This window comes from Hylaeus anthracinus, unplaced genomic scaffold, assembly GCF_026225885.1.
Source record: "Hylaeus anthracinus isolate JK02 unplaced genomic scaffold, UHH_iyHylAnth1.0_haploid 5, whole genome shotgun sequence".
NCBI classification, from domain to species: domain Eukaryota; kingdom Metazoa; phylum Arthropoda; class Insecta; order Hymenoptera; family Colletidae; genus Hylaeus; species Hylaeus anthracinus.
Window position 1 is genome coordinate 4,519,343 of NW_026535322.1, and position 27,279 is coordinate 4,546,621.

Sequence of the window (27,279 nt, forward strand, 5' to 3'; positions counted from 1 at the left end):
CAATTTCGACATAAATATTAGCCAGATACGTGTCCGGGAATTTTAAAATGATGAAGTCCACTTGCGACTTCGGACGTAGCAAACATCGTAAGTTATCTCAGAGATGAATTACGTAGGCGTGAAGTGTCGTGTAACAGAATCTATAATCGTTCGGCGAGATCTGCATCTCGTATGTAAATTTTTATAGGAAGCAGGTTGCAAAGAAAAACACATTTGACATTGTCTAAAACAGAAAAGAGAAATGTAAGGTACGTACAAGGAGGAACAGAGTCCCATTTTCATACATAATATGAAAGTTCCAATCAAACCACTACAAATGAAGATCAAGTACGACTCGACCGAAACCACCCCTTAAAAAAACGGTCTGTTTGACAAGCTTACGTAATGCTGGAACTCGAACAGCCTCTGTACACGTTTATGCGTGTAGGCACACGTCATCACGCGTTGGTAGTACTTTTTCTCCGCGCGCTTAGATCAGCCAGAACCTCGGAAACCAGAATCCTCGGGCCAAGAAACCACTAGAGCTCGTTTGACGGACATCGAGTGGACCCCTCTTCTTCGTCCCACCTAAGTCAACAAGCCGAGGAGTCCCAGGCATTTTAACGTCCGGGGTTACGGGCACGAGTGCTCGTGAATACACGCAGGTGCACGCAGGTGAACGCTGCCGATTGTGTCACTTCTCGTGAATTCTCTCTCCGAACGATCCGAGGAAAGCCGTAGAGAAGACGAAACACGCGGAAACCGCGCGTGCGGTCATTGAAGTCTCCAGGTTCTGAAGCGCACCTACCGAGAAGAACGGTACTAGGGCGTTCATTAACCGAATCGACCATTTTAGAAATTATTGTACAACTATCCGAGGAGAGTAGGTAAGTTCAGACATTATTTAAAAAATCGAGTTTGAGAAAGAAAGTAGAATTATGTATCACGTATCATCGTAGTAGGTAGTATAACTCGCAGTACGTAACTCTAAACTGATTTTTCGTTCGCTCTGTGACACTTCTTACTCATAAAATTTAGCTCACACGGAAAGCTTTGGAACGAACGAACCGCTCGAATAAAGGACTCGTCCTTTTTGGAGCGATCATCGCTGGAAACCCTAGCAGCGTAAGATGGTCGTAATGATTTTACGATTTTTGCCCCTCTTCCTCCTTCTCTCCCTCCTTGTGTAAGTCACGACCTTGCGTCGAAGCACGCGCGCAAGAACGAGAATGAGCGGCGAGATTTATGCGGTGTGTATTACGCGGCCGGTTTATAGATCCAAAGAAGAGAAATGATAATAAATCGGAAGAAATGCGTGTCCATTGTTAGGCGCGTATCAGCGTGGCTGCTGTAGAATGAAAACAAGAAGACAAGTAGTTATAGTTCTTGCGTCCAATTGTCCATAAAATCTGCGAAACGAACGAAAAAAAGGAACACGGGAGAGGAGCAGAGGATCGCTATGGGATCGTATTAGAAACGCGATACCGGCCATGATCTCCGCTTAAAGATCGAGACTGCGGAGCCGTGCTTCTAGTTCCTCATTGCTGCACGTTCATAAATTATCGCAACTTATGATATATTATCCGAAGACCGTGAAATTCTCTCGATTCCAGGCCAACGTAATTAGCAATAAACGATACGTGCAGGGATGTCTCGGGCTACTTCCTCGTCGCTGGACCTCCTGACACGTCTGTCGTGTCTCAACTTTTCGATGGCCGTGTGCATTTTTCGTCATTCAACGAATTGCAAACTTTTTTACTTCTCACTTAGTAGTTTTTGTAAGTATAACATTCTCCACGATTGCATCAAGTCAGAAAAGAAATCCTTTGGCGGCGGTATCATTGCAATGCATTTAGATACAGTTACTCTAATAATTCCTTCCAAACTGATGCCTGACAGAGGAAGAGAAAACTTGATTTATCGTTAAGCTTCATTTTTCCATCGACTCCTGGCGTCGCGATTAGGTCAAAGGTCCCTGAATGCCTCAGGATTCGACACATGCCCGAGGGGCGTTCATCGCTGGGCCTGTAAGTGCGTCGAGGATCGGCGTCGTTCCTCCAAACGTCGCGTTAGAACGGAATTATCGGGAAAACGTGTTTCTCGAGACGGACAAATTTATTACTAAATAAATAACTCGCAAGATACGATGATGCCCGTGCAAGCGTATCGCGCGCTCGCGCCGACGGCTCGGAATGCGAAAGACGCGCGAGACGAAAGTAATCGAATACCATCTCGAGTTCGTGGTACGCGATTACGCTCGCGTAAGGGAAACGATGATCGAGGTGAGATTTAATGAACGACGATCAAGGCGCCACGTATCGGCTATACAATATTCTTTATTTTACTTCGTATTCTTTCGACGAACACTTGGTGTATTTGCACGCGTATCGCTCGATCGTAATCGACCCCTGCTTCTCGATCCTTCTTTTACCTTGCCATTTCGTACTGGACCGTTTCGCTGATAAGCACGTTTAACGTGGAAGAATATTTGCACCATTCGTACACTCGTTCAAATTATCATACAATTTCTTGGAAGACTGAAAATTTAATAGCATGTAGAATGAAAGAAAATTAATCACCAAATATCCTTATACTTCTGGCATCTCGAAATTAAATATTTTACACAGGGGATGATCTAGCGAGCACACCATTGTTCGCGACGCTACTAGCCACGAGTGACTGGTCCGCGTTAAATAAAGGGACATAAATAAATCGAAAAACTCGATGCGAAGGCGGCTTAACAAAACACTGGCCATTCCCGAGCGCCGAGAGACACACCAGGACTTCCGGCAGCCTCTCGAGCACTCTAATCGACTGCACACGCGCTCACGCGATAGACGCACCACGCGTACAAACATATACACGAATTGTTCACGAAGAAAGTAATACAAGCCCATTTCAAAATATAAAAGGACAGTGATGAAATGTGAGATAAGGTGTAAGAAAATGAACATACTTTTTTCAATCGTTGCTTGCAGAAACTCCCCTTTTCGACAAAATGGACTCGTAACTCTTTCGAAAAGACGGACTCGCGTATATGTTCTACGCGCGCGTACATGCGTCAGCGAATAGCGCACGCGCGCCGCGGTTATTATTTAACGTTAAACTATCACGTGGTTTTTACTGGCACTCTCTCACTCGATGGTGGAGCTCAAAGGCACCGGTTAAGGCACAACCGTTCGTCGTACATCACGCTGCGAAAGGATGTATCGAGTTGATCTTCGGCCACTCCGTCGACGAGCACCTGGCGGAGCTCCGCTCGACCAAAGGAACCGATGTCGGTTAATACCGAGGACTTGAGCAATTTTACGTCGATCCGATCGTCGATCGTAAAGTCATTTGTGCGAGGCTGCATGCGGTTCGTGACGTCCGCTCTTCCGCGCTGTCTCCTCGCCGTGTGATCCCTCTTTGCTGCTGTCCCACTCCCCTCCGGGAGGATCTTCCTTCTTCTCACAGTCAATTTATCACTTCCTCCAGAAGTCCTCCGGATTTCTGCTTCTTTTTTAAATATTCGTCTATTCACGGTTCTCTCGGGATGCTCCTCTTCTCCTAGCTTCATCCTGTGCTTTGTACCTTCCCAGGTTTATACGTTTCAATTTTTTACTTCCTCCAATAACATCTACCATTTTTCCCTTCCCAGGACCACCCTTTCATCGTACATTCCAGCATCCAGAATCCATTCGTACTCCGTGAAAGGGGAACAAGGTCCCCATGCGAAAACCGCCGTACTCCAGTGGATCTCGAGCAACGCCCGAAGCAGCGATTCCATTCGAGCCACTCTGGCCAGAGCAAGTCTCGTTCCTATCGAGAGCCGTCCGTGTTGCTCCACGGTCATGTCTTCCTAGTGAGATCGAGAGGTGGACCAGTGTCCTGTAGAAGCTCGTCCTCGCTGTCCGTCGACCTTTCCTCTTCCGTACTGGCCGCGTTCACCTCCTGAACCTCCGTTGGCCCGCTCTTCATGCTCAGATCGATCGGCTCGTCCTGTTCAGGGCCCAAGGATCGTAAGAATGCTAGACTCTTGTCGTACGCAGCCTCCACCTGGGTCCTTTGGCAGCCCCCATCGCCGTCCACGCATCCGTCCTGGGAATTTCTGTTATCCTCGTCCCTCTTCGGCGACGGCGTCGATCTGGGGCTGACGCTGTCGCTGGAGGAACTGGTCAGACTCGCCACCATCTGCGAGGCGCCGACCTGGTTAACGTAGGGGACGATGAACCGCTGCTGGAACGGGAAGAACGGAGTGTTCAGTAGCTGCATGTGCGTCAGAGCCGGATGGAAAAACGGTGGACTCCTCCACATGGGAAACCTGGACACCTCTGGCCTGAGCAGCTCATGGGGCCCCCTCACCAGATCCACAGGCCTCAAGAGAGGATCCTGACCGGGTCTAATGGGCATATCCGACGTCCTCAGTTGCGCGGAGATGTCTTGCGGCCTCAGGACCACGTCTTCCCTCTTGGGGTACCTGTCCTGCTGATGATGGTGATGGTGATGGTAACTGTTCGCCGTCGTGGTGGTCGTCGTGACCATCCCCACGACGGATGCACTCGTAGTGCCTGTGTTGTCGTTGTTATTATTGTTGTTGTTCGCCACGTCCAGAGAGCCGAACGCCTTCTCGTACGCAGACTTGGGGTCCTTGATGAGACGCGTCTGCGCCTGCTGCGACTGTTCTTGGAGCAGACAGTGGATCTTGAACCAGTTCGAACGACGTCCGTACCGGGAGCCAGACTTGGACATGCCAACCATCAGACACTTCCGCAGGCGGCAGGCTTTGCAGGCGGTGCGATTCTTCTTATTGATCACGCACACGCCGCCGTTCTTGCATTCGGAAATGCTGCCCAGATTGTTGTAGGTGCGGCCGAAAAACGACTGCGGAACAGAAACCACACGGAGGGTGCAATTGTTGGAGGTGGACTGACATTAGGTCAAATAAGTGCAAAGTTTCGAAATAACGAACTGAAGCTTGGGATTGGTAAAACGAACGTTTTGTTTTTATGGGAAAATTGAATTTCTAGAAAATACAATGCAGTTCATCGAACCAGTTACCCAACATTCGCGGCACAGCGTAGACGCCTTCGGCCACGGTTAAGAATCACCGAGCATAAAGAGAGCAAAGGGCTCGTGCGGCGATACTGACCTTGCAACCTTCGCACGTGAAGGCCCCGAAGTGAAAACCCGCGGCCGGTTCTCCGCAGACCCTGCAGAGCTGATTCATCTGCAACAAAAAGATGCGACATGTGGTTACGCTTCGGCTGAGAAACCGGGTGCGCTTAGAATGCGCCGGTGATCACGCTGGAAACGCGCCGCAAATACGTGCCAATCACGGAGGCGTATTTCTTGCTCGTTCCGGCGATCTCGTGGAAAAACAAGCGAAAAAATCGTGAAACCAGACGATACGCGAGCCAACGCCGGCGCTCCTGCTGGTAACGCTATTTATTTCAGCGACGATCACGGGACGCGTTCGGTAACGTCAGATTAATCATTGGGTATTTAACAAGCTCCTCGTAAACGACATCTACATCGCCCTGGGAGTCGTTTTCTCGCGTCTCGCAATCGTGAAGTTTAAAACAAACTCGAATGCGTCAAGATACGGTGGACGATTCGCCGATTTCGCGTGAATTATCGGCGATCGAGTAAGGGATCCGTGAATGATGAGGATGTGAGTGATTTCGTAAATTGAGCTATCCAATTCCTGTTAATTAGGGACTTTGAACGATTGGAATCAGACATACGACGTCACAGATGCGAAACGATAGCGCAAACTGTGGAATAGGCAAATTAGAATCATTTGTGAAGTCAAAGACAAATAACTTCATGCTGCTGAAACTTGAAGCTTGGAAGTTGAACTTTATCCAATAATTCATGCACTTACGCAAGATATTCGCATACGATTAACTTCTTAACTTCCCACTAACAATCGATATTCGCGCAACTAGCACCGTTTATACCGATTCAGTACATCAACAGACTAGCAGTAAACCAACTTTTCTATAATTTATTTTGCGCCAAGATCCGAAATGATTGACTTTCACGATCGAACAGCTTCTTCAAGACGTACGTGACACGTGGTAAAGAGGACCTTTTCTTGCTTCATTTACCCTCCTCGCGAGAACCGTCAAGGATTTGGTTGCGAGACCATGTTCCTATTAAAATCTAGTTAGCCAGTCATTACTGGCGAACCAGGCTGCCGCCTCCTGCGGATCGCTGTTCAGACACGACGATCAAACGAGAAAGGATAACCGAACGGGAAAGGTAAATCGCGAACGACGGAGAGTGTGAGGATTCAGCCCAAGCTGCGAGGATGTTGTTTCTCTGATAGGAAGGTGTACATATCCAGTTGGCGATTTCCCAACGAGACTAATCGACGATGTCGGCTCATCGTACATTCAAACGATATTAAGTACATCCTGGTGGACGTATTATAGATATTTTTGGAATTCTATTTAATTTCTTAATCTTCCAAAAAAAATAAGAATCTTCATCGATTCTGTGCCTGGAGTTTCAGAAGAAGCGCGTGCAGCTATTGCAATATTTCGAGGTAGGACTAAAAATATCCCACTATACATGACGGTACACCAAAAAGGTGGAACACTTTTAATCCCAGGGTGCCGCAAAGAGTTAATAGTCCATTTCTAATTCAAATATTGCTCCGAGACACTAAACACAGAACCTCGACCTAACGCAAACCTAGCCAAAACCTACACCAGTCATCATTTTGTTGACATAACGTCCTATCCCCGCAAGGTGCAGAATCAGGAAGGACGAGAGTTCACAACGACGCGTATCAAAAATGGATTTCCCGTTTCGTCGAGTCTCGGCGTATCTAGGTGAGGTGGCTGATGGCTTCCTGTGGGAACGGCCGCAAAAGCTTGGGTCGTGGACGGGTAAAAAAAAGGTTAAACGTCCAACAGATGACGCGGCTGTGTCACCTCGGTTCTAATCCCCTGCACTCGGCCGCCGTACTCCAACGGAACTGAATAACGTTCCACGACTCCACGATGGGCTCTCACGTCGTTCCTTCTCCCGTCGTCGGATAGGCCATCTCGTTCCACCTCTCCGGTACCCGCGATTCGACCCTCTCGGCCGCTTAATCGCACACCCGCATCCGCGGAGACGTCTCATTAAGTAACGCGCGAAGGTAATGCCGATGACGAATGGCACTCGACGGAGAAATGAAAGTAGCGTGCCAACCGCAGGGATCTTTTTCCTCGCGTTACACGGCTGATGATTCGCCTTCACGCTGTTGAAGACGGGGTTACCACGTGCCACGGATTTTTACTCCCGCGGGATCCTCCAGAGAAATGTGAAAATATCCAACCGAGCATGTACTTCCGTTTTCTCCGTTGGTTATGAAGACAATTACAGTTTCGCGAATTAATGGTAAATTGTAGCCTTATATTTATACGACGCGCTGTTTCGCTGGTGTAATCTCGAGTTGTGTGGTTTACCAGTAAAAGTCCTTTCTAACTTCAAAGCGAAAAAATAAAAATCTTGGAAAAGAAATGCTTGTCCAGATTGTTTAATTTTCTCTTGATTAACTTTATTGTTGAAAGTGTATGGACGTGCATCGAACGCAATTCTTAAGAGGATGATACTTGTTAAAATCTACTAGCTAAAATAAGAGAAAACAATTATAGAAAGTGTTTTACAAACGAACATGCCAATCTGATAATAGAATTCAAGTAACTGCTACATTTCTGTCCGCCGTAGTAATCCCTAACAGGACGATCAACGATCAGCGAGAATCTTCCAAGGATTCGACGCCACGAAGTACGGTGTTCGATGCACGCCGAAAATAAAATAGTTGAAAAAAATAAAAACTCACCACGTCGGTGTTGGCCGCTGCCGATGCGATCGTCGACGTAGGCGTCCACCACCCTGCGGTGGCGGATGTCGTGCTTGTAATGATACCAACACCCGTTGCTCCAGGGATGGATCCACTCCCAGCCAATCCTGCCGAGCTCGACAAATCGCCCACGTCCATTCGATGTTCTTTAATCTCTCGATGTAAACCGTTCACGCCGGTCCTGCGAGCCGTCTGTTCCCTGCTTGATGTCGCTGCCCGACATTTTCGCGCGTGTCCTACAACCGCCGCCGTTGAAAATTCCGTCGAGATCCACGGATTATCGCGATCACGGTAAACCGGGACCACCGGCCGCTTCTTCGGTTCTACTTGAACACTGTGTGAACTGGAATCAAGCACGGGATCTCGAATATTCGGAAAATCCTCGAAACGATCGATGACAGCTTCCGTTGGAACTCGAGAAGAAAGGTGACACGTGCTTTTGTAAGAAAAAATAAGATCATTCCCTTGTAAGTGTCAAAGTTCTGAGCTTTCCTGATCTTTCAAATGGCATCGAGTCGATTGATACTGTTCCCTTTCCGTAACAATTAATATTGCAGTAAATAGAGTACTCGTTTCATTGAGCGATACGTCTATTTTTACTAAACTGAAAATATAGCGTCATACCGTGTCAAAGACGAAATACATTTACTTGAACATTGAAAAAGTTGAAGGACCACTATCTCCTACAACCTATCACTTTCCTCGCGCAAATTAATTTACGAGAATAGACAGCATGCTTCCGTTGTCCCGAAAAGGAGGATCCCCAGCCACCATTTCTTGCGCGAATCTCGCTGGGCTCGGTCGAGATAACATGTCGTGTTTACAGCGGTGTAACGCCATTACCATGTTAACGGAGCCCGCCTCGCAAGAGGCGCATAAATACGAGCGCTAATTACGGCGTCGACCACGTATTAATTTCATCCGCGCGCGGGAACCGAACCCGTGCACGCCTGGTGAACCCGCGATGCGTGTAAACGCGCCCGCTTCCGATTAACGAGTTTTCGTTTTCGATGCCTCGAAAAGGAGCAAGGAACCAAAAGCATCGTACACGAGGCGTACGTCATTATTCTTGCCAAGGAGCCGCGACACGCTATGTCATTTTCAGCGAGAGGATTCTGCTCCCGAGGAATTAACGGTGCAGACTTGGCGCCATTTAAAAGGATCGATGAGTTTTTTGTATGTTGTATTCGGAAAATCTTGAAGGTTTAACACTTATACAAAAATCCGTCAAGTGTACAAAGATTTTGGAAAATTATTGGTTAATTAGGAGATTTCAATGCGTGGTACGTGGCATCGTCAGGATTAATCGTCGGGGTGTTGAAATTCGAATCGACGAGAAGTGAAGCTTGTTTCCTCGGCTAGAATAGATTACGTCATTGAAATATCGTAGAATTCTAACTAAATAAACGTCAATTATGAGATCGTGCATGTAACAGCAACACAAGCGCCGTTCAAGTGATTTCAATGCATGGGAAGTTAGTATCTTCGAATTGAATGAGTTAAAACTGTTCGATAAGAAGCGATGCTTGCCTTTAGAATACCTGGATTACGTCACTGAAATATCGGAGAATTCTATTTAAACGAACTTTAATCATAATATCGTATGTGTAATCATATTGATGCGTAATGCAAATAGTATTTGAGGGACCTCGATGCTTGATGAACCATTGCCAAACTCCAATGGTTAAAACCGTTTGATGAATAATAGAGATTGCCTTCTAGAATTCGATAGATTACTCGTGTCGTTAATATTCTTACTGTACACTTATAAATAAGCAAATATTAAAAAATTCAATTTATAGTTGTCTTAAAGTGTTAAAACGATTTGATAAGAAGTTTACCATCTCGGATAGAATAGATTGCGTCACTGAAATATCGTAGAATTCTAACTAAACAACCATTAATCATAATATCGCATACGTAGCCATAATGCAAACGCTATTTGAGTGATTTCAGTGCGTGGGAATACCTGTATCACATCCAAACTCCAAGTGTTGAAAACGTCCAGCAAAAGTGAAGCTTGCCGTCAGGAGTGCAAGAGATTACGTCGCTAAAATCGCGTAAAACTCTAACTAAACAAACTTTAATTACCTATAGAATCGTGCACTAATCAGTAATTTAAACAGCAGTTGCATGACTTCAAGACGTGGTAAATGGATATCGTTTTAACTTCAAATACTAAAGGATTCGATTGAAAAATGAAGCTCACTTCCTCAAATACAGTAAATTGAAACATGGTAGGATTCTCACTAACAAACGCTCATTATAGAATCGTGGATCTATCAGTACCACAAACACTATTCAAGTGATTTCAACGCATGGAAAGCGGTATCTCTAAACTCGAGTTATTAAAACCTCTCCGTGAAAAGTAAAAACCCCTGTCCTTTTGAACGGAGTAGACCACAATAAAATTATACCCTTAAACATCGTACAATTCGAACGATAATCCAACGGACACGAGAAAGGATTAATGTCTACACGCTCGAAGCCAATGGGAGTCCGTCGAGGATGCACGAAGAAAATTCGAATGATGCATGAACCGGGAAGCACGTTTTCCTCTTTTTCTTGTTAGATTCGACTTGTTCGGTTGTCCGAAGGATATCGATTCGATTGAAAGATGAACGACAAGCGAGAAATGCGCCGGGTATCCCGTCGCCGTGACGTCTGGTGAATTTTATCGCCGGACGTCTTCCTTAAATAATGACAAATTAATTAAGAGTCGTATACCCGCGGGAGACCGGTTCGGTTGAATGTATCGCTGCCTCTCGCAGCCGAGTCCTATAAATCCCTGTTTCTGCGGGCTAACGTTCTCGTTTAATGTGGGAAATATAACGCGGTGAAATGAATTTCCATAATAGAGTGGCGGTCCGCCGAAGAACCCGTACGAAGATTGCAATGTCGTCCCGGTTTAACGATGGAAGAATTCAAACTTTCAAGATCGGCAAATGGAACGTAATTAACTCGACATTAAAATGAGTAGTTCTCCGAACGATAAGCGATCTAATACTTAAATTGTTGGATTGGGGAAATAATTTCGCCGAATATAAGTCACGATTAAACGCTGAGAGAATCAATCGACCGTGAAATATATTCTTGTCGCGACTGAGATTGAAATTCTATTAATTTCCAGAGCCCATTGAATTCCGTCAAAGGCGAAGAAAAATTTACTACCGTTAAAAAACTGTGTAGCTTTCATCAACAGATCCCATTACTCGTATCAAGATTGAGTCGTAAAGACAGCCAGTGCGTGAAAGGCTAACTCGACAAGTAAGTCCCCTCGAAGTCATATTCGCAGTAATATATTCGCAGTAATTCCGTAAACGGAATTCTTTCCTGGCGAGTTTTCAAAATCTAGTAATTAATATTCACGCGCAGATCTTGGTACCGCGTTTGACTTATCGCCGACAGTGCGGTCTGGAAATGCGTCTCTGTGGATTTGCAGATCGCGTAAAAACAGAGAAGAAGAGGACAAAAGGCAGAGGAGACAAACGAACGAGGCCAGTGCGCGCGAGATTTGCTCGTCGTTATTTTCAAGCTGACTCCAGGCGAGAACAGAGGCTCGCGCATCGTTACCGCGGCCGTAACAAGTTTGCAGTCCTTGAAATAATCGCTCTTGTACCTGGGTACCGCGTGTATGCAAACGTAATACATCTTGTCGCTCTTTGGAAGACTGCCTGGCAGGCTGGATTAGCAGCACGCACAACTGTATCCTAGAAACTGAACACGACGAGGCTCTAAATGTCTGTCAACAGCGGATTATTCTACTCGTCCAACACCTGAACGACGGATTTCCCGTATTGGAAACAGGTATAGAGAGTTTTCGTTTAATTATAGACGGAACAAATTATTCTTCGACTCGAAGAAAAATCGTTCCAAAATCGTCCCACAGATTTGTAATGTAAGTCTGATGCTGCCTACTCGAGCTGTTCTACTTTTTTACTTTCCCAGACGTCACGCATTATTAATATCCTAATTATCCATCAATTTTTTCACCCTGGCTCGGCCATCTTCGACAACGGCGTTCACAATAATATTGATTGAAAGGTGGAACACTCGCGTCAAAAGTATCGCTCGTGTACCTGTCGTCCTTTCTTTTTCTCCCACCCACCCCCCACACCCCCACCCATCACGGAGCCGATACTTTACTTCTCTCTTTTCAATCGGCTCTTTTTTTTTCTATCGCAAACACCACGGATCGCTGCCAACCCGTGGCAGCCAATAAGTGACGAGCGGCTGCAGCTTTAATGAACCGGTTGTGAGCGGCACGTCGCACGGATATCATGGCACCGACTGCAGACAGTTGAAATTGTTGTGGCCCAGACGTCGTGACAAATTAATCGTCGACGCCGTGAACTAAAGAGAGAGGGAGAGAGCCAAGGAGAGTCCCGAATTGGTTTTTAGTACGGCTAGTCCCCGGTTAAATAGTTGGCTCGTTAAACCCAGCACGGTGCCAAGAATCTCGTTGATCGTCGACTCGATACCCTCCAAGAAGATGCCTCTACGACTTCTTCGCCCCGAATCCTCCGTATTCCCAAATTCTCATGCTCATCGTTTCGTTCTTAACGACAAGTTAGTTTTCTTTTGACTAGGTGGGTTCACTGAGTCTCGAAGAAACTTGCTACGTTTACTATGAGTTAAAAGAACAATTTCCCAGAATTTTCTGCGGCGGTTACAAGTCGTGTCAACTTCGACAGAAAGCAACGTTTTCCCCCTACAGTCTACGTGAATCCTGATCAAACCATCACGATTCAGCACTACTATCACGCGTTGAAGTCACCAGAGCGCTGACTCTACCAATATTAAATATCCTCAGGATTTCATCAAAATACCATCCACGTTATGCACATTCTGCATTTTAATTGACAATCTACCTTCTCTCAAGTATCAAAATCTCAAGATTCCCTGTCTTACAAACTGTCAAACGATTTCTTTCGCACCCTGAAGCATCGACTGTTCCTTCTCGATTCCTCGCGGACAGCGCGCAAACGATCCCTCTAGACCTACCATCAGTCAGAAAGACAGTTCCTTGGAGACTCTCAATCCAGTATCCAGTGACGATCAGGCATCACGTCATCGAAACAAATCGCACAGGCGTTGTTGCACCATCCTCGACAGTGGGCAACTTCCTCCAACCCCCCCGCCGTCGAAAACGAATCCTCGAACAATTTCACTCGCGTCACAGAATTCTCCAGGACGTACGAGCACTAGTCGAACCCGATTTTCTCGTTTCGGTTTCAAACGGTATCGCGCGCGTTTCCGCGAGACGCGCTCGAGCGGCGTCCACGGAATCCGCCACGGTCCGTCGCGGCGGGATCGCGCAGCGGTGCACGAGCGGTTCGAAAACGGAGGCGGATGGCGATAAAATGAGAAGAGAAAAAAAGCGATCAGAAGAGGAACAAGAGTCGGTCGTATAAAAGAAGAATGGAAGGGAGAAGGAGGAACGAGGGAAGCGTGGGACAAAACGGGACGACGAAGAAGAGGACGGAGACGTGGCTGGACCACCGGCCGGCTCGGGGCGTGCGCTCGTGTAGCACGTGGCCGCGAGACTGAATATCCCCTACCTCGGCCACCTTCGTCAGTCCGTTTGTCCGCCTCGTCCTTATCTCACCAGCTCGGTCGAGAAGGACTACCGCGGCCTTCTCTCGTTCTCACTCCTCCCCCCCCCCCCGCCTAGCAGCCCCCCCCTTCTTGGTTCGTCCGCTTCTTCCACTTCCTCCAGGATCTCCTCCGTCGCTTCTTCCACGGTCTCTTCCTTTTCATCTTCTTCGTCCGTGGATTCTCTTCCTCCTGCCTCTCCTCCCGCTCGTCTCCGCGGCTCTGTTTCTTCCGATCTTGTCGATCTCTCTCCGCGCAGCATCCATCTCCGGAGCAAGGCTTCTCTGTTTGTGTACGTGCCTGGCCGATTCGAGGATACGATGCTCCGATCTTCGTATCAATCCACAGCTGGCAACCTGCTGCCAGCGACACACAGCTCGCGATTTTCGCTGGGAGAGGGGAATGGTAATTGGATCTGGTGGGATGCTTGCAAGATGATAGAGAGCATAATCCCTCCTGAGAACTCCAAAAGTGTGGGAATGTTTAGTAGACGATATTTATAGGGAGGATGTAAGTGATAGGTGAACTACTTGTTCAGCGCTTTGGCGTTTCAGTGTTTTCTTCCTTAACTTCTTACATTACAGTACTTTAGATTACTTCTTAACTTTCTTATTTCTTTATATGCCTGTTGGGATCCACTGGCTCCTCTATAGCTCGGGTACCTCGGAATCGCTAATCCCGTACTGTAGCATGCTACAACCCCTGAGAGCGAAGATGGTGAAGATTGTAAATTTGCTCTACTTTCATGGAACCCTCTTCACGTAATCAAGTTTCATTCCTACAAAACAAACCAATAAAAATTGGCTACGATTCGGAGGAATACAATAGTTACGCCCAAGTTCTAATAGATCTCCAATTGCAAGGACGGAATCCTAACCAATCGAACTCTATCCATTTCTCAAGAGTTACAAAAATGATGTTGGATCCACGTTTTTATCCTTTCCTTTTCATCCAACCAGAATCCGACCTTTGCCAGACGCTAATTTATGCCGAATATATTTCACAGTCTTGTGAACCACCTTCGGAATCGTGGAATGACAAATTTCACCAATAAAATTCCTCGCGCGTACACGCGTCATTTACACCGAATTGATTGGACGACTCCTCTGGAGCGGAGACCCGTGTTCGGCAATGAAAATTATAAACTTTCCACGCGGCGTAAACATTTTCTAACTTTTGTAGCGAGTCGGCGATTCATAAACTTCCGCGGAGTACATTTTCCCGTGGCCTGTCTCCGAGTAAATATCGAGATAACCATTTATATTTAATGAGACATCCGTTCGACGCGATTTCCCTGCGATGGAACAAACAGCGCGTGCGGAAAAGCGACGATGCAATTTTCGTGATGCTTGACCGTATAGAAATTATATTTTATAAGATTCAAAGCTATACATTAATCTTATTTTTACAACAATGACGTTATCAAAAGCTCCCAGCTTTAATAGGTCTTAATACGAGTATGGAAAATTTCCTTTGTGCCTAAAAAGGTTGAGATGGCTGACAAAAGTTTACATTTAAAGTTACATGGCATATAAAAGTATATTTTATATTATACGTTATACAGTTAAAACATATGATAATAAAATTGTCGTAAATTAAATTAATCCATTGAACCGTACCATTATCCGAACGTTGACATCGCGAAACGCTGAAAGACAGCGTATTAATCTTCCTCGCGATGGCGTTAGACTGTCCATCGAGAGACGCAGCGAGACGTGGAAGATGGTGCAGCGTTTCATTACGTCGAGCACTCTGTAAAAGTACGCTCGATTAAAAATCGCGTCGTGCCGGCTGCGCCTTTGTCGAGCGCCGATCGAACGATCCGCGAATGTATTTCAATTACAACCATCCGCCGTTCCCTCGTCGACTCTCGTTTGAAACGTTACAAATGGTACAATCTCGCTATCACAGTTGAATGGAATAAACCAGGAGAAGGTTACGTCGTTCCAAGTGGGAGGCGCCCGATCAGCGACCAATAGAAAGAGCCGCCACCCACGAAGCTATAAAAATTAATTTATCACATGGATCGCCACCTACGCCATTGCTCCGTTCGCGGGCTCCCGATTCCGCAGCATCCCGCCAGATGGCGCCGGCTATCGGGTCTCTCTGATCATAGTACAAATTAAAATTTTGTCCCAGCCGTGCCAAAAATCGGCACCTCGATCGTGTTCTTAAAAAGTTAGACTATAACTTATCATTCATAAAATGATCATAAAAGGCATCAAGCAATGTAGGCAACATTGCTCGATGGTATTTCCACTTGCAATCGTTTCAATTTTACTTACAGGAAAACCTAGAATGGTGCACTGTAATTTCATTCGATATTAAATCGATGGAGTTTACACTATGTACATCTGTTTCTACGTGTTGCACAAGTTGAAAACTGACGGGTATCTTAATTCAGTGTTTGCACGTGTTTGTATCGTAGAGGACACCACTGTACAGGTTTCACAAAATGTCGGTAAATTATCCTACAAGATTTTAGCATCAGATTTGAACTACCGACTGAATCTTTTTACCAACATGTATATTTATCGACTGAAGGTAACATCTTCAATGACCTACATTTTTGGTTAGTTTCATGTTAACTGTATTATATATAAATTATCCTATGAGATGTTACCATCAAATTTGAATTACCAACTGAATCTTTTTACCAACATGCAAATTTATCGACTGAAGGTGACATCTTCGATGACCTAAATTTTTGGTTAGTTTCATGTTAGCTATACAATATGTTTAATTTCATTCCAATCTCTGGCATCAAATGTAGATTGTAGATAATTTATGATCGTGTTCATACATGAATCTGTAAGAGTACTATGCGATCTCTATTGCTCAATGTTCCATTAGGTGGCATATAAATGCCATGGTAGATTCGTCGTACTTCTGTACCACCCAAATGCCAGATATGGCCACACTGAGACTATAACTCGTCTGTGGTTATTGCAACCGTGCACAACTTCAGGATGGTATCCTGTCGGTCGAAGAAATGGCGGATTGTTTTTACATGGGGGAGTTGTAAAAATCTGAGCGCGAGACATGTGGGTGTTGTGACGATTCACGAGCAAGTAGCCAATTAAAGATTTTCTTTCGCCATGAGCGACCACTTTTGGGAACCCTTAGCTGACATGTACATCGGGGAACAGTCAGAGTTCTCTGACCGTGATAATTATATTTATTGTCTTTGCAGCAGAGTATTTGTTCGGTAAATACACCCCTAAAGCATGCATTCCTTATTTTTTCAAAATCGCGTTGTCGCTATGAAATTTCGTGCTCGTATTAATTTTATTGTCTCTTAAAAAATAAAAAAATCATTACGTTTATCGATCAGTAGTGTGGCACATGACCTAACCTTGACACCCACTCGAATAACCGGGGTCACAACATATTTTTTTTAATAAAAAAATATATTTTTTCACTTTTTGGGTTTATGAAAAGCGTATTAGAAGTATGCCAACGTCGTTTGTATTCATTCCGGTTTAGAAATTGATTCCTAAAACAATTAACGATTGATGAGTCAGTTTCTTTATTCTTTCGATCACTTTCACGAAATATCAAAAACAAACAATGCGTACCACGTGATAACTAACATAAACAAGGAAATAGAATACTGGGCCTTGTATTTGTAAAATATAAAATATAAAAATGTATCTTCATTAGAAATGAATACATAAAAATTATCTTTTATTTCTAGAAGCCCAGAAGTTTACACTAGCTTTGTTTTGGAGGATGCAAGCGAAGGTGAAGATGTTGAGGGTGATTGTGTTGGAGAAATGTTAGACCTTCACAAAAGGTCTACCACAGAAGCACAATCCATTGAAAAGCATGATGTAAGATTGTATTTCATTTTCTATTTTATTTTTTTTACTAAAGTACTCGATTAATTCCAGCTAATCTGATATCACAGTATTATATTAGATATTTATTTGAACAAGCGCATATTTTTTCACCCTTAAAATTAGGAAGAACCAGTGAGCTGTTACTGCAGTGCATCACACACAGACAACAATTATTCCACAGATGAACATGACTCTGTTCGTGACTCAGCACATCGACCTGCTACACATTCCCTTACACAAAAACTGGGTCTGCACCAATCCGATTCAGGTGCAGACCTATCTGAATATCATGACCAACATGAAGCGAAAAGTATACAAAACCTTTTGGCATCATATGGAAAGACTTTCCAAACTACAGAGACTGAACTGGAAGATGGATTTGAGAAAGTGAATGTACTTCCACAAAATCAAGAAAACAAGCGCTCAGATTATGGATTTGAAACAGTAGACATTCACTCATCGGATCACCATCTTGCAGAAAATATCAAAGTTTTAAGTATTAATCCATCCTGTTGTAATGAAAAGAAATTTCATGTAGACAATCCACCGTTTATTTTGGGAGACAAAGATTCCGAGATACAAAGCACTTCAAAAAATGTTACAGCCAATACTACACAAACTTATCGCGAAGATGACGCGTATACGTATGCTCATAATTCGCAAGTTTCCCCATATATTATGTATTCTGAAATTAAAAGTGTAATGGACATTGCATGGGAGAAATATTGGTCTTTAAACGGTGAACAGTTAATTTGGACATCTTGGATTGCAAAATATGCAGATTACATCAACCCAGAATATTTTCAACATAATGCTCCCTTATTAGGAGACGAGAGATTGGAAGTAAAGGAAAGTATAGAGAAATTCTCGGAACAAAATACATGTTTTCCCAGTCAAGCGCACAGAAATTGTGAACTTGGTCGCTCAAATTTTGAAGGAATATTTAGTAAAAGTAATAATATAAACGATAACGAAATGAAAACGAAAGATAGTTATAGCGTTAATTTTTCATTCGACGATATGAACAAGCAAGAAATCAATGACAAAGATGCAGAGGAAAATAGGAGGAAGATAACACATCTTGAAGCTTCTCCTGAAACTGGTGATGGATGGAATCAACTGAGTCCTTTTAGCCTAGAAGAAAGCTACAACCAACATTCTAATGCAGAAGATGAAAGACTTTTAACAAGATGTGATTCCATGAATGAATCGATAGCCAAAACATACGCAACGTCCGATTCCATGACAAATGTTACAAAAATGACTCTTACTAGTTCTAGTTGTGACTCCATTTCTATGCATTCATCTAGTCTCATCAGTTCTGTAACTAGTTCCATTGAAAGCAATATAACAAGCACTAGTTCTGATCAAGACAATGAATACACAACAGAAGATAATGATAGGTATTGGCAGCATTTATGGAAGGAAAATTTCCAATTACAGTACCAAAAGCACTATGAATTGTTTGTAGATACTTACAAAAGGGGACGGCCTGCGATCGACGTTATAAGTTGCGAAAAACGTAATAACCAAGAAAAAAATGGTGAAAGTATAGACCAAGATTTTGCACAAAGAGAAACAGATACATTTAATCAATTTAATATTTCCGAAAATAAAAACTCATCGAACAAGAATTCTTTCTTTAAGAGGGAAAAGACTAGAAAGAAACGATTAATTATGGATTCGGTTGGAATGCTTATACACAACTTAACAATGACAGAAGACAATGTATCTAAGGAAGACAACGGAAAAGCTAACGAAAATGAACATTCAACGGAGACTAAACACAACGATCAAACTTCGGTTATACGAAATGAAAATAGTGCAATTAATTCTAGTAACACTAATAACAATTATAGTATTCAACGAAAATATTCTAGTGGGGGAGATGGTGATAAGCCCAATGAAGATAAACCTGTAACATTGAAACGAAGGTATATTATTATTTACCACTAACGTATTAAAATAATTAAATAATTATTAACAATTTGTATGTACACTTTTTTCAGCCATGAGGCAGACTGTGATGAAACAGGAGAGGGCCTGGAAATAGTGGAAAAAGCATTTTTGTTAATGGGGTACACTTTCAATAAAGACCACAAGAAATCAAAATTGCAAGGAGAAGTAGTATACAGGAAGAGAAACATTAGATTACAAAATAGACAATTAAAAATGAAATTCTGCAGACCCAAACCATCAAACAAACATATCTACTTCGATGATAATGGAGTGGAAATTACTAACACTATAGACAAGGTAAATTAGATATTACTTAATGTCGAATGTGAAAATATTGAACGATGAATGATTCGTTTATTCTATTTTTTAAAGGTAAAACATTATCTGTCGTATTGTCCAGCTGTATCCTCAACAGAAACAGATTTGCAACCCTCTGAAAAAGGTTCCTACAATGCACAATTTACATCAAGTTCTGATGAAGAGTGCGATCCTAGTCTTAAGACAAAACTGCAAACGAAACGACTCGTATTTAGTAAACCAAGCACAAGTTCAGTAGAATCGGGTGCAGATAAAAGGCAAATTGATGATGCAAGTGATTCATGGAATATTTCGGATAAACAAGACGATGTTTTTAAAAGTATTGAAGACACCAATGTACACTTTGACCAAGATGATAGCAATTCCACAAAATGTGTATCGGAAAATCTTCCTATAAAAGATGAGAAAGTTGATGCAGCAATTACCGATATGGATGTAGATGAAAAATATGATCACGAGATACAAAATACGAAGTTGTCTGACGAGGATAGTGTAAAAAAGATACAAAAGAAAAAACGGAGGAAGCAATCTAAAAGAAATATAAACCTCCCGGTAGAAATTGACAGTGACAAGACGTTGCTTAAGTATTGGTTTAAGAGGTATCGATTATTCAGCAAGTTTGATGAAGGCATTAAACTGGATCGTGGTATGTTCTTTATGTAGAGGATTAAAACTAAAATATTTTTAAAGTGATTTATTATATTTATACCTATATTATATATATAATACAACACTTTCCAGAGAGCTGGTTTTCCGTAACACCAGAAAAGATTGCCGAGCACATAGCACAAAGATGCAAATGCGATGTCATAATCGATGCATTCTGTGGTGCAGGAGGAAACGCTATTCAATTTGCTTTTACGTGTGAAAGAGGTATTCGTTATTTATTGTTCGAATAAGATTTAACTCTGATTTGCTTGCACGTAAATAGTTTGTGGATAAAATAAATTCGTATTTTTGTTCTATAGTACTGGCGATAGATATAGATCCGGCTAAAATCGAGCTTGCTCGAAACAACGCACGGGTTTATGGCGTTGAGGACAGAATAGAATTCGTTGTTGGAGATTTTATTCAACTCGCGCCAAAGTTAAGTGCAGACGTTGTATTTCTAAGTCCTCCATGGGGAGGACCTGACTATGCCAAGGATGAAATTTTTGATCTCAGTAAAATTATGGAACCCATTGGCGGAACGAATATATTTAAAATAGCAAAGGGGATCACAAATCACGTGGCCTACTTTCTACCTAGAAATATAGATACTATTCAGGTAATTTTAGAATACAAAAAATTCAATTTTCAAATTCTATGCGTATATAACATAACATTATTTACCTCATGTTTTTATATCTATTTATATACAAATTACAGCTTGCCATGTTAGCCGAAGTAGGTTATGGTCTAGAAGTGGAGCTAAACTTCCTTGACAAAAGGTTAATAGCTTTAACGGCTTATTATGGTGAACTGCCCAGGGACTGTTAGTTGTGATATGTGTAATTTAAGAGAAAACCCACATCAGCTGCTTGAACAAAAGGAGCTCCTCACATTTCTTTAATCACTAGCTGTAAATAATGACTCGTATCAATTTGCTTAGGCTACTCAGAGAGAAGCAGTATATTTCATTTAAAACACCTCCTTACAAAATGCATATAAAAAGACATCCGTTGTATACTATAATTTACTGATATATCTTTTAATCATTCTACTAAAATTTTTAAGAATAATATGTTTACAACAACACCAATTACCATTGTCACAAATCTTGCATTTAAGCAAATTGATATAGAAATCTCAATTTGTGAGAACGTATTTGTGAAGTTCAACAGGTAATATATGAACACTTGAAAATTTTAAATTCCTTCTTCCATAGTAATAAGTGTCATTTTAACCTGACGACTAATTCAGTCAAGAAATACTACAGCATTTCTCTTTAGTCAATCATGTAAAATATTATTTTAATCTTATTATGAATCATATGAGATGCCGTAATCTACATTTTACAACGGTTTCCACACTATTACTTTACAATTTTTATGTACACTTCTACTAATTTACTATTAATTATCAATAAATACATTCAAAATATTAAAGATGTTTTAGTATATAACGAATTACTTTCAACATTTTTATAAATTTCGAGACCAAAACACCTCAAATAAATGTTAATCTCTCCAGTTGTAAAATGTTACCTGAAAACAAAATACAACTTCCTTTAAATTAACGTGATCGTAAAATTATTGTTTCGATTATGTAGTTAAACATTTTTAATACATTTTCGTTGTTCTAAAATAACATACAAAATTACTCCCTTTTGCTTCAAATACAACATTTGAATTATTCATATTTTCGTCACGAACACGATATACAATTTCAAAAATAGTATCACAATTAGTGTTTTTCTTCTTAAATTAAAGCATTGGTTCTATTTTTTTTTTTTTTTTTTAAATCAAAAAAGAACAAGTATCGTCTAAGTAACGCGTGACTAGCATTTCCTTATTTCCTTCCGACGTGTACATTTCTGTTATTTTTAAAATACAGAAATATATTTTGAATAATTCAATTTTTTTATATTTTTACGTATCAACATTAATTGTCGTTGCACCTAATTCCTCGGGTTCTGCGGGTATAGTTATACCACCAGTATCTATACTTTCTTCTTCTTCTCGTGGAATTTTTAGAAAACAATGCATTGTTTCTTCGTCTTCTTGCTCTATCGATGAATTACTCTTAGTTTCATTTTCTCTCGTTGGCAGTGAACCTTCAAGGTGTTTCGATGGTATTTGTATCGTAATTGTTTGCGATGTACCATCCGCAGACGTTGAGGAAGACATTAAGTTTGCTTCTAAAGTATCTCCAACTTTCGAGAAGGCACCCAAACAGCTATAAATCAGTTGTGCTGCCGCGATATTGCCCGGAAAAACTTCAACGTTTTCCCCGTCTAAATGAACCAATCCAAAATCTTCTATTAGCTACTACGTATATGAGAACTTAAATATCGAAAATAGTTGTAAGCATACCTTTCTTTTGCACATTCGATTTAATCAATCCTTTTTCGTGATCCCTCACGTGTTGTACGTAACTTGAATTCTTAACAGTTTTAAAAGGGCACAAGTCACATGTATACAAACCAGACAGTAAAGGATGCCTAGATTTTAAGTGATTTTTGTAACTACTACTTTGTATTGCAGTGTAAGAACAATGCGGGCATTTGTAAGGTCTGAACCCTGAAATAATTACTTTTATTTATAATGTTGTAGATATATACACGCGTTACGTTAACTATTTCCTTTAAACAAAACATACCTGTGTGTTGCATAGTGTGACGTCGTAATGTATTGTGATCTCCAGTCTTGTATTCGCACAGTTCGCAACTGAAAGGTTTATCACCGGTATGCTGACGTAAATGCATTTGCAACATCGCTTTTCTAGCGCTAGAATGACCACAAACATTACAAACGTATGGTCGCAACTTTGAATGCACTGCTTGAATATGACTCTTCAAGCATTTAGAATTTGCATAAATCTTCCCACACATATCACATTTTTTTGAAGTGTACCAACGTGTTACTTCCAATGTTTTGCGATCCAAATGCATCACTCTGTGATTACGCAATTGACTGGCTTGTTTGAAACATTTACCGCATTGAGTACATTCATACTCTCGTGTTTCACTATGCACTCGCATATGAGTCAAAAGTTTTACCATTGTTGCACTTTTATACGCTTTACATATTGTACAAGTAAGCATACCTATGTCTAAAAAAAAAACTTTTAGTTTGCATAGAATACGTCTTAGTTTCCCTTTGTGCAAACACTGGTATAAAATACTAACCAATTTGATGTTTTTTCCATAAATGTATGCTACATTGTTTCCATTTGGTAAACTTCAAATCACGGCAAACTGTACATTTAAACGTTGTTCCACTTAGCGATTCTACATGGCAAAGCCCATGTTGTTGCATGGCTTCTTCTGTAGAGAATTTGTAGGGACATCCTCGATATGAACATCTTAGAAAATATAATGTTTATTTAATGAATAAAGGACATTATACTCTAAACAGCTTAATAATAATTTACTCACTTTACGTTTCTTTCTATTAATTCTACCATTTTTTTATTGAGCATATACTCAGAACTTAAAGGCTTCTGAATTTTAGCTTGTCGTTCAATATCATTATTTTCAAGACTCTTGCTCATGTTTTCATTCAATAAACCAGAACCTTTTGAAACATCTGTCATATTTTCTTTACCACCTTTATTAAATCCTGTGTCTGTCAACTGATGATCCTAAAACAAGCATTATCTATAGAATATTTTCCTACATAAAATTTTATTTTTTGTAGCAAAAGAAATGTATCTTAAATAATTACATTTATCATATGTTCTTTACAATCTTCTAGGGAAGGAAAGCAATTAGAACATTCGCCACACATATATAGCAACTTTACTTCATCTGTATTTTCAGATTCTTCTTTTATCTGTAAAGTGTACATATTAAAATACCATAATAAATGTTGAAAAAATGCAAAAAAAGTAATTTAAAAACTCACTTCAACATCTGCTTTTGGATTCACATGTGTTTTTTGAAAGTGCTGCAGTAATTGTGTTTTATCTTGAGTTGTATAAGTACATATCTTACATTTGAATGCTGTTACTATTTCTACAAAATCATTAGCATTTACATTTGCCTTCTCCACAATAAAATTCTTATCAGTTTGTTCAGTGACAACTTCATATTGTTCTTGAGACTGTACGTCAACATTTGCAATGACTAAATCTTCGTTAGTAATATACCGTGTTTCATAACTATCAACTTCCTTAGATAATAAGACTGTCCTTTCCTGTGGATCATTCTGATCTATAATTTGGCTAAAATCTAATTCTTGTAATTCTCCATTATGAAATGCATACACTCGACCATCTAAGCAAACTATAGAAACTTCTTCGTTCTCTGCTTGAGTTTGATCTATAATATTAATTGAATTTTGCTCTTCACTAGCTGACGTAATTTTCAATGCATCCAGTGTTGGCCCTGATATTGTTTGCACTATATAGCTAGTACCATTGATTTCATAACTTAAATATGAAGAGTTTCCAATGCTCATTTCTTCATTCATGGTGACAATAATAATCTGTTAACTCATATCGGTAACAATGTTTGAGATTTAAATTAACAACAACATTTTACCTAAAATATAAACACATGAGATTAAATTAAAGTTATAAATGGATAAAAATCAAATATTTATTTCCATTTGTTACATGGATGATAAGCTGACTTGTTAATAATATGAAACAGACATTTCTGTAAAACTATCAAGCACACATATATAGAACATCATATTGCATTCCACACACCTAAATAATTTTCGATACTTATGTCTTACCCATTACCTTTCCGATTTAATTATTTTGTGAAACATACCAAATGTAAGTGTGCTTGTGAAGTTCACGAAATATGAAAATCACTCGAAATCGTATTTTAAAACGGCAATATTCGTATAAATAAGCGAAGAGGTTATCTTAAGGTCGATCGGTAACATGACTTAAAAATGTAATTTTTTCAATAACATTCGAAGGAAAGCCATTCTATTTTTAACGATATGAAATATTAATTTATATAAGCTGTCATCTTTTTGTAGTCAAGAGCATTCACAATTGTTCAAATTCGAAAATCATATTTCGTGAAAGCAACTCGCGCGTTGCAAGCGTCTGGTTCGAGATTTCAAGCGTAGCTTCAATTATCGAATTAAAATATCAAATGTATCATATATAATAAACAAAGAGTTTTTTACTTACGGGCAAAAAATTTAAGTCAAGTTAGGAGCAAGAATACTGAAAAGAAACGACATAAACGTCAAATTTTAACGCGTTATCCATGAGATCCGTGATATTCCACCATCTTGCATCACGTGATACTGAGAAATTTAGTATAATCAAACAGATTTGCGAGGGATACCTAACATTTCGTTTCAATAATAATTGAAAAATTCTTTTATTTGCATTTTATGAGCATTTTATTGCATTTTATAGGTGACTTGTTTATACGTTGTTGTCAGTACTGGTCGGTACAGTAAGTCCTTTACATACGCAATTAATTCATTTTAACGTATGTAACGTATGTATTATTACCAATAACTTGGCTGTAGGCAATGTCGAGTAATTGTTTCTTAGACCAGGTTTAATTTTCGTGAAAAAAGAGATTGAAGAAAATGAAACTTTTTTTTAATATACGTATAAATTACATACGCACATGCAACATATGTATAAGAACATAAGTGGGGACACAACTGATTATTAACAAATTTGTGTAACTTGAGGACTCACTATACTGGTAACTGGACACACAGATCTTATAAAATATTGTTTAAACATCTGTACACGAGTTGATGTTTACATAATTGTAATAGTAATTAGCTTTTCATTTTTAGATAATAGAAAATGTTGCACAATTATGAAATAAAGTTACAACTTACACTTTGCACTATTCCCTCATTGAATATACATTAGGTGTTCTTTCAGCATTTTGTCTAGCAATTTCAGGAAAGAATTGTGAATTATATTTTTGTTTGATACCAGGCTTCAATGGTGCTTCAGGTGTCACTACTGGAATTGGATCTCCTCTTAATTTAGCTAACAATGCTTCGGTTCTTAATTTTTCACTCTGTTCTCTTAATAATCTGTCTGCTCTTAATTTTTGTATATTTACACTTGGTTTTTCAATATTTTGTCTTTCTTTACTTTCATGTTTTTCTTTTTTATGTTTTTTAGATTTTTTATGTTTATGTTTTTTAGAAGATTTACAACTTTTTTTATCAGAATCACTATCCTCTGAATCGAACTTCATTTTTTTAATAGTATCTGATTTCATTTTTGAAGATTTCTCTGTAGAACCAGCTTCCATAATCTTTAAGTACTTTTTAATATCATGTATTGGATCATCCAATGCCTTCCTTTTTACTTGTACTTCTTTATCTTTTTCTGTGTCTCTTAACCTTTCAGGTAATTCCTCATACCAGTTCTTCTTGCCTGTTGCTTCATTAGTGTCCTGTCCAAGATACGTGAGATAGCCAATTTGTTTTTCATACTTTTCTTGTTCGTCTTTCTTTTCTTTCTCATGTTCTGCATTAGGCTTATTATAATCAATTTTTCCTTCTTCAAGATCAGCAAAAAAATTAACATGTTCCCACTTTGAGGTAGATGCAATAATTTCTGTCTTCTGTGTTTGTTCTCGTCCATCGTATTTTGATCTTGCTGTATCTCTTAGGAAATCGATTCTTGCTTCGGTTTCCTAATACAAAATAGTAATTTAAAAAATTGAACACTGCATCTATGATATATGCAAATAACAATAAACTTTTCTTTCATCCTCACTCATACTTACAGCCTTCTGAGCTCTTTGGTGTTTAACTTTTTCTTCTTCTGCAGCTTTTGCTTCATCTCGACGTACACGAGCAATATTCTCTTTGGTACGTACATGCCACCTAAAGGAAACAATTTTTATTATTTGCAATATACAGATTAAAGGAATATCAATTAAACATTTATGAAAAATGCATACCTTTTCTTTGGTAGAATATTCATATTTAATAAAATGTACTTTCAACGCGAGAACAATTTTTACTGCAAGTGATTAGGCTAGATACATAAAATTGCGTTTCGTAAAGTGTATCAGTAAATATATTTCCAAAAATTATGCCAGTTACAATAATACATAAATAAATTCATCAACTGCAATTGTATTTCCAT

The 27,279-nt window shown here is 40.5% G+C and overlaps 4 protein-coding genes across 6 annotated transcripts; 1 reads left to right on the forward strand and 3 right to left on the reverse strand.

Annotated features, from left to right (window-relative positions):
• Window positions 1–2,284: 2,284 nt before the first annotated feature.
• Window positions 2,285–13,333, reverse strand: LOC128895553 (nuclear hormone receptor family member nhr-8-like). 2 transcript variants are annotated; one of them, XM_054158256.1, is made up of 4 exons: window positions 12,824–13,331; window positions 7,799–8,162; window positions 5,111–5,188; window positions 2,285–4,842 (listed from the first exon to the last, which is right to left on the reverse strand). In XM_054158256.1, the coding sequence occupies exons 2-4, from the start codon at window positions 7,955–7,957 to the stop codon at window positions 3,811–3,813; spliced, it is 1,269 nt and encodes a 422-aa protein (XP_054014231.1). In that variant the 5' UTR covers window positions 7,958–8,162; window positions 12,824–13,331; the 3' UTR covers window positions 2,285–3,810. The 2 variants fall into 2 exon arrangements, with proteins under 2 accessions (XP_054014231.1, XP_054014232.1); XM_054158257.1 differs by lacking the exon at window positions 7,799–8,162 and having other exon boundaries at window positions 12,824–13,333.
• A 3,039-nt stretch (window positions 13,334–16,372) lies between these two features.
• LOC128895518 (uncharacterized) lies at window positions 16,373–21,970 on the forward strand. The gene is made up of 8 exons (XM_054158186.1): window positions 16,373–16,622; window positions 17,112–17,247; window positions 17,380–19,190; window positions 19,266–19,512; window positions 19,588–20,179; window positions 20,275–20,406; window positions 20,502–20,800; window positions 20,902–21,970. Exons 1-8 carry the CDS (start codon window positions 16,513–16,515, stop codon window positions 21,010–21,012), a joined length of 3,438 nt encoding a protein of 1,145 aa, XP_054014161.1. The 5' UTR covers window positions 16,373–16,512; the 3' UTR covers window positions 21,013–21,970.
• On the reverse strand, window positions 21,588–26,127 carry LOC128895529 (zinc finger protein 84-like). Of its 2 annotated transcripts, none has more exons than XM_054158206.1 (9): window positions 26,007–26,127; window positions 24,081–24,718; window positions 23,901–24,008; window positions 23,612–23,817; window positions 23,363–23,538; window positions 22,834–23,286; window positions 22,548–22,754; window positions 22,133–22,468; window positions 21,588–21,719 (listed from the first exon to the last, which is right to left on the reverse strand). In XM_054158206.1, exons 2-9 carry the CDS (start codon window positions 24,645–24,647, stop codon window positions 21,682–21,684), a joined length of 2,091 nt encoding a protein of 696 aa, XP_054014181.1. In that variant the 5' UTR covers window positions 24,648–24,718; window positions 26,007–26,127; the 3' UTR covers window positions 21,588–21,681. The 2 variants fall into 2 exon arrangements, with proteins under 2 accessions (XP_054014181.1, XP_054014180.1); XM_054158205.1 differs by lacking the exon at window positions 26,007–26,127 and adding an exon at window positions 25,330–25,450.
• LOC128895558 (leukocyte receptor cluster member 1 homolog) lies at window positions 25,740–27,232 on the reverse strand. The gene is made up of 3 exons (XM_054158265.1): window positions 27,092–27,232; window positions 26,915–27,014; window positions 25,740–26,821 (listed from the first exon to the last, which is right to left on the reverse strand). Exons 1-3 carry the CDS (start codon window positions 27,112–27,114, stop codon window positions 26,015–26,017), a joined length of 930 nt encoding a protein of 309 aa, XP_054014240.1. The 5' UTR covers window positions 27,115–27,232; the 3' UTR covers window positions 25,740–26,014.
• Between the last annotated feature and the right edge of the window lie 47 nt (window positions 27,233–27,279).

Excerpts from the sequence above, each read along its gene's own strand:
- LOC128895518 (XM_054158186.1), top strand. The coding sequence starts at position 16,513 with ATGAGCGACCACTTTTGGGAACCCTTAGCTGACATGTACATCGGGGAA. Across the intron at positions 16,623-17,111 it reads TGCAGCAGAGTATTTGTTCG|AAGCCCAGAAGTTTACACTA; the intron begins GTAAATACACCC and ends TTTTATTTCTAG. Across the intron at positions 20,407-20,501 it reads TGCTTTTACGTGTGAAAGAG|TACTGGCGATAGATATAGAT; the intron begins GTATTCGTTATT and ends TTTGTTCTATAG.
- LOC128895558 (XM_054158265.1), bottom strand. The coding sequence starts at position 27,114 with ATGAATATTCTACCAAAGAAAAG. Across the intron at positions 27,015-27,091 it reads AATATTCTACCAAAGAAAAG|GTGGCATGTACGTACCAAAG; the intron begins GTATGCATTTTT and ends TGTTTCCTTTAG. Across the intron at positions 26,822-26,914 it reads ACCAAAGAGCTCAGAAGGCT|GAAACCGAAGCAAGAATCGA; the intron begins GTAAGTATGAGT and ends ATTTTGTATTAG.
- LOC128895553 (XM_054158256.1), bottom strand. The coding sequence starts at position 7,957 with ATGGACGTGGGCGATTTGTCGAGCTCGGCAGGATTGGCTGGGAGTGGA. Across the intron at positions 5,189-7,798 it reads CAGCGGCCAACACCGACGTG|ATGAATCAGCTCTGCAGGGT; the intron begins GTGAGTTTTTAT and ends TTTTTGTTGCAG. Across the intron at positions 4,843-5,110 it reads TCACGTGCGAAGGTTGCAAG|TCGTTTTTCGGCCGCACCTA; the intron begins GTCAGTATCGCC and ends TCTGTTCCGCAG.
- LOC128895529 (XM_054158206.1), bottom strand. The coding sequence starts at position 24,647 with ATGAATGAAGAAATGAGCATTGGAAACTCTTCATATTTAAGTTATGAA. Across the intron at positions 23,287-23,362 it reads ATGGAAAAAACATCAAATTG|ACATAGGTATGCTTACTTGT; the intron begins GTTAGTATTTTA and ends TTTTTTTTTTAG. Across the intron at positions 22,469-22,547 it reads ATCGAATGTGCAAAAGAAAG|ACGGGGAAAACGTTGAAGTT; the intron begins GTATGCTTACAA and ends TGGTTCATTTAG.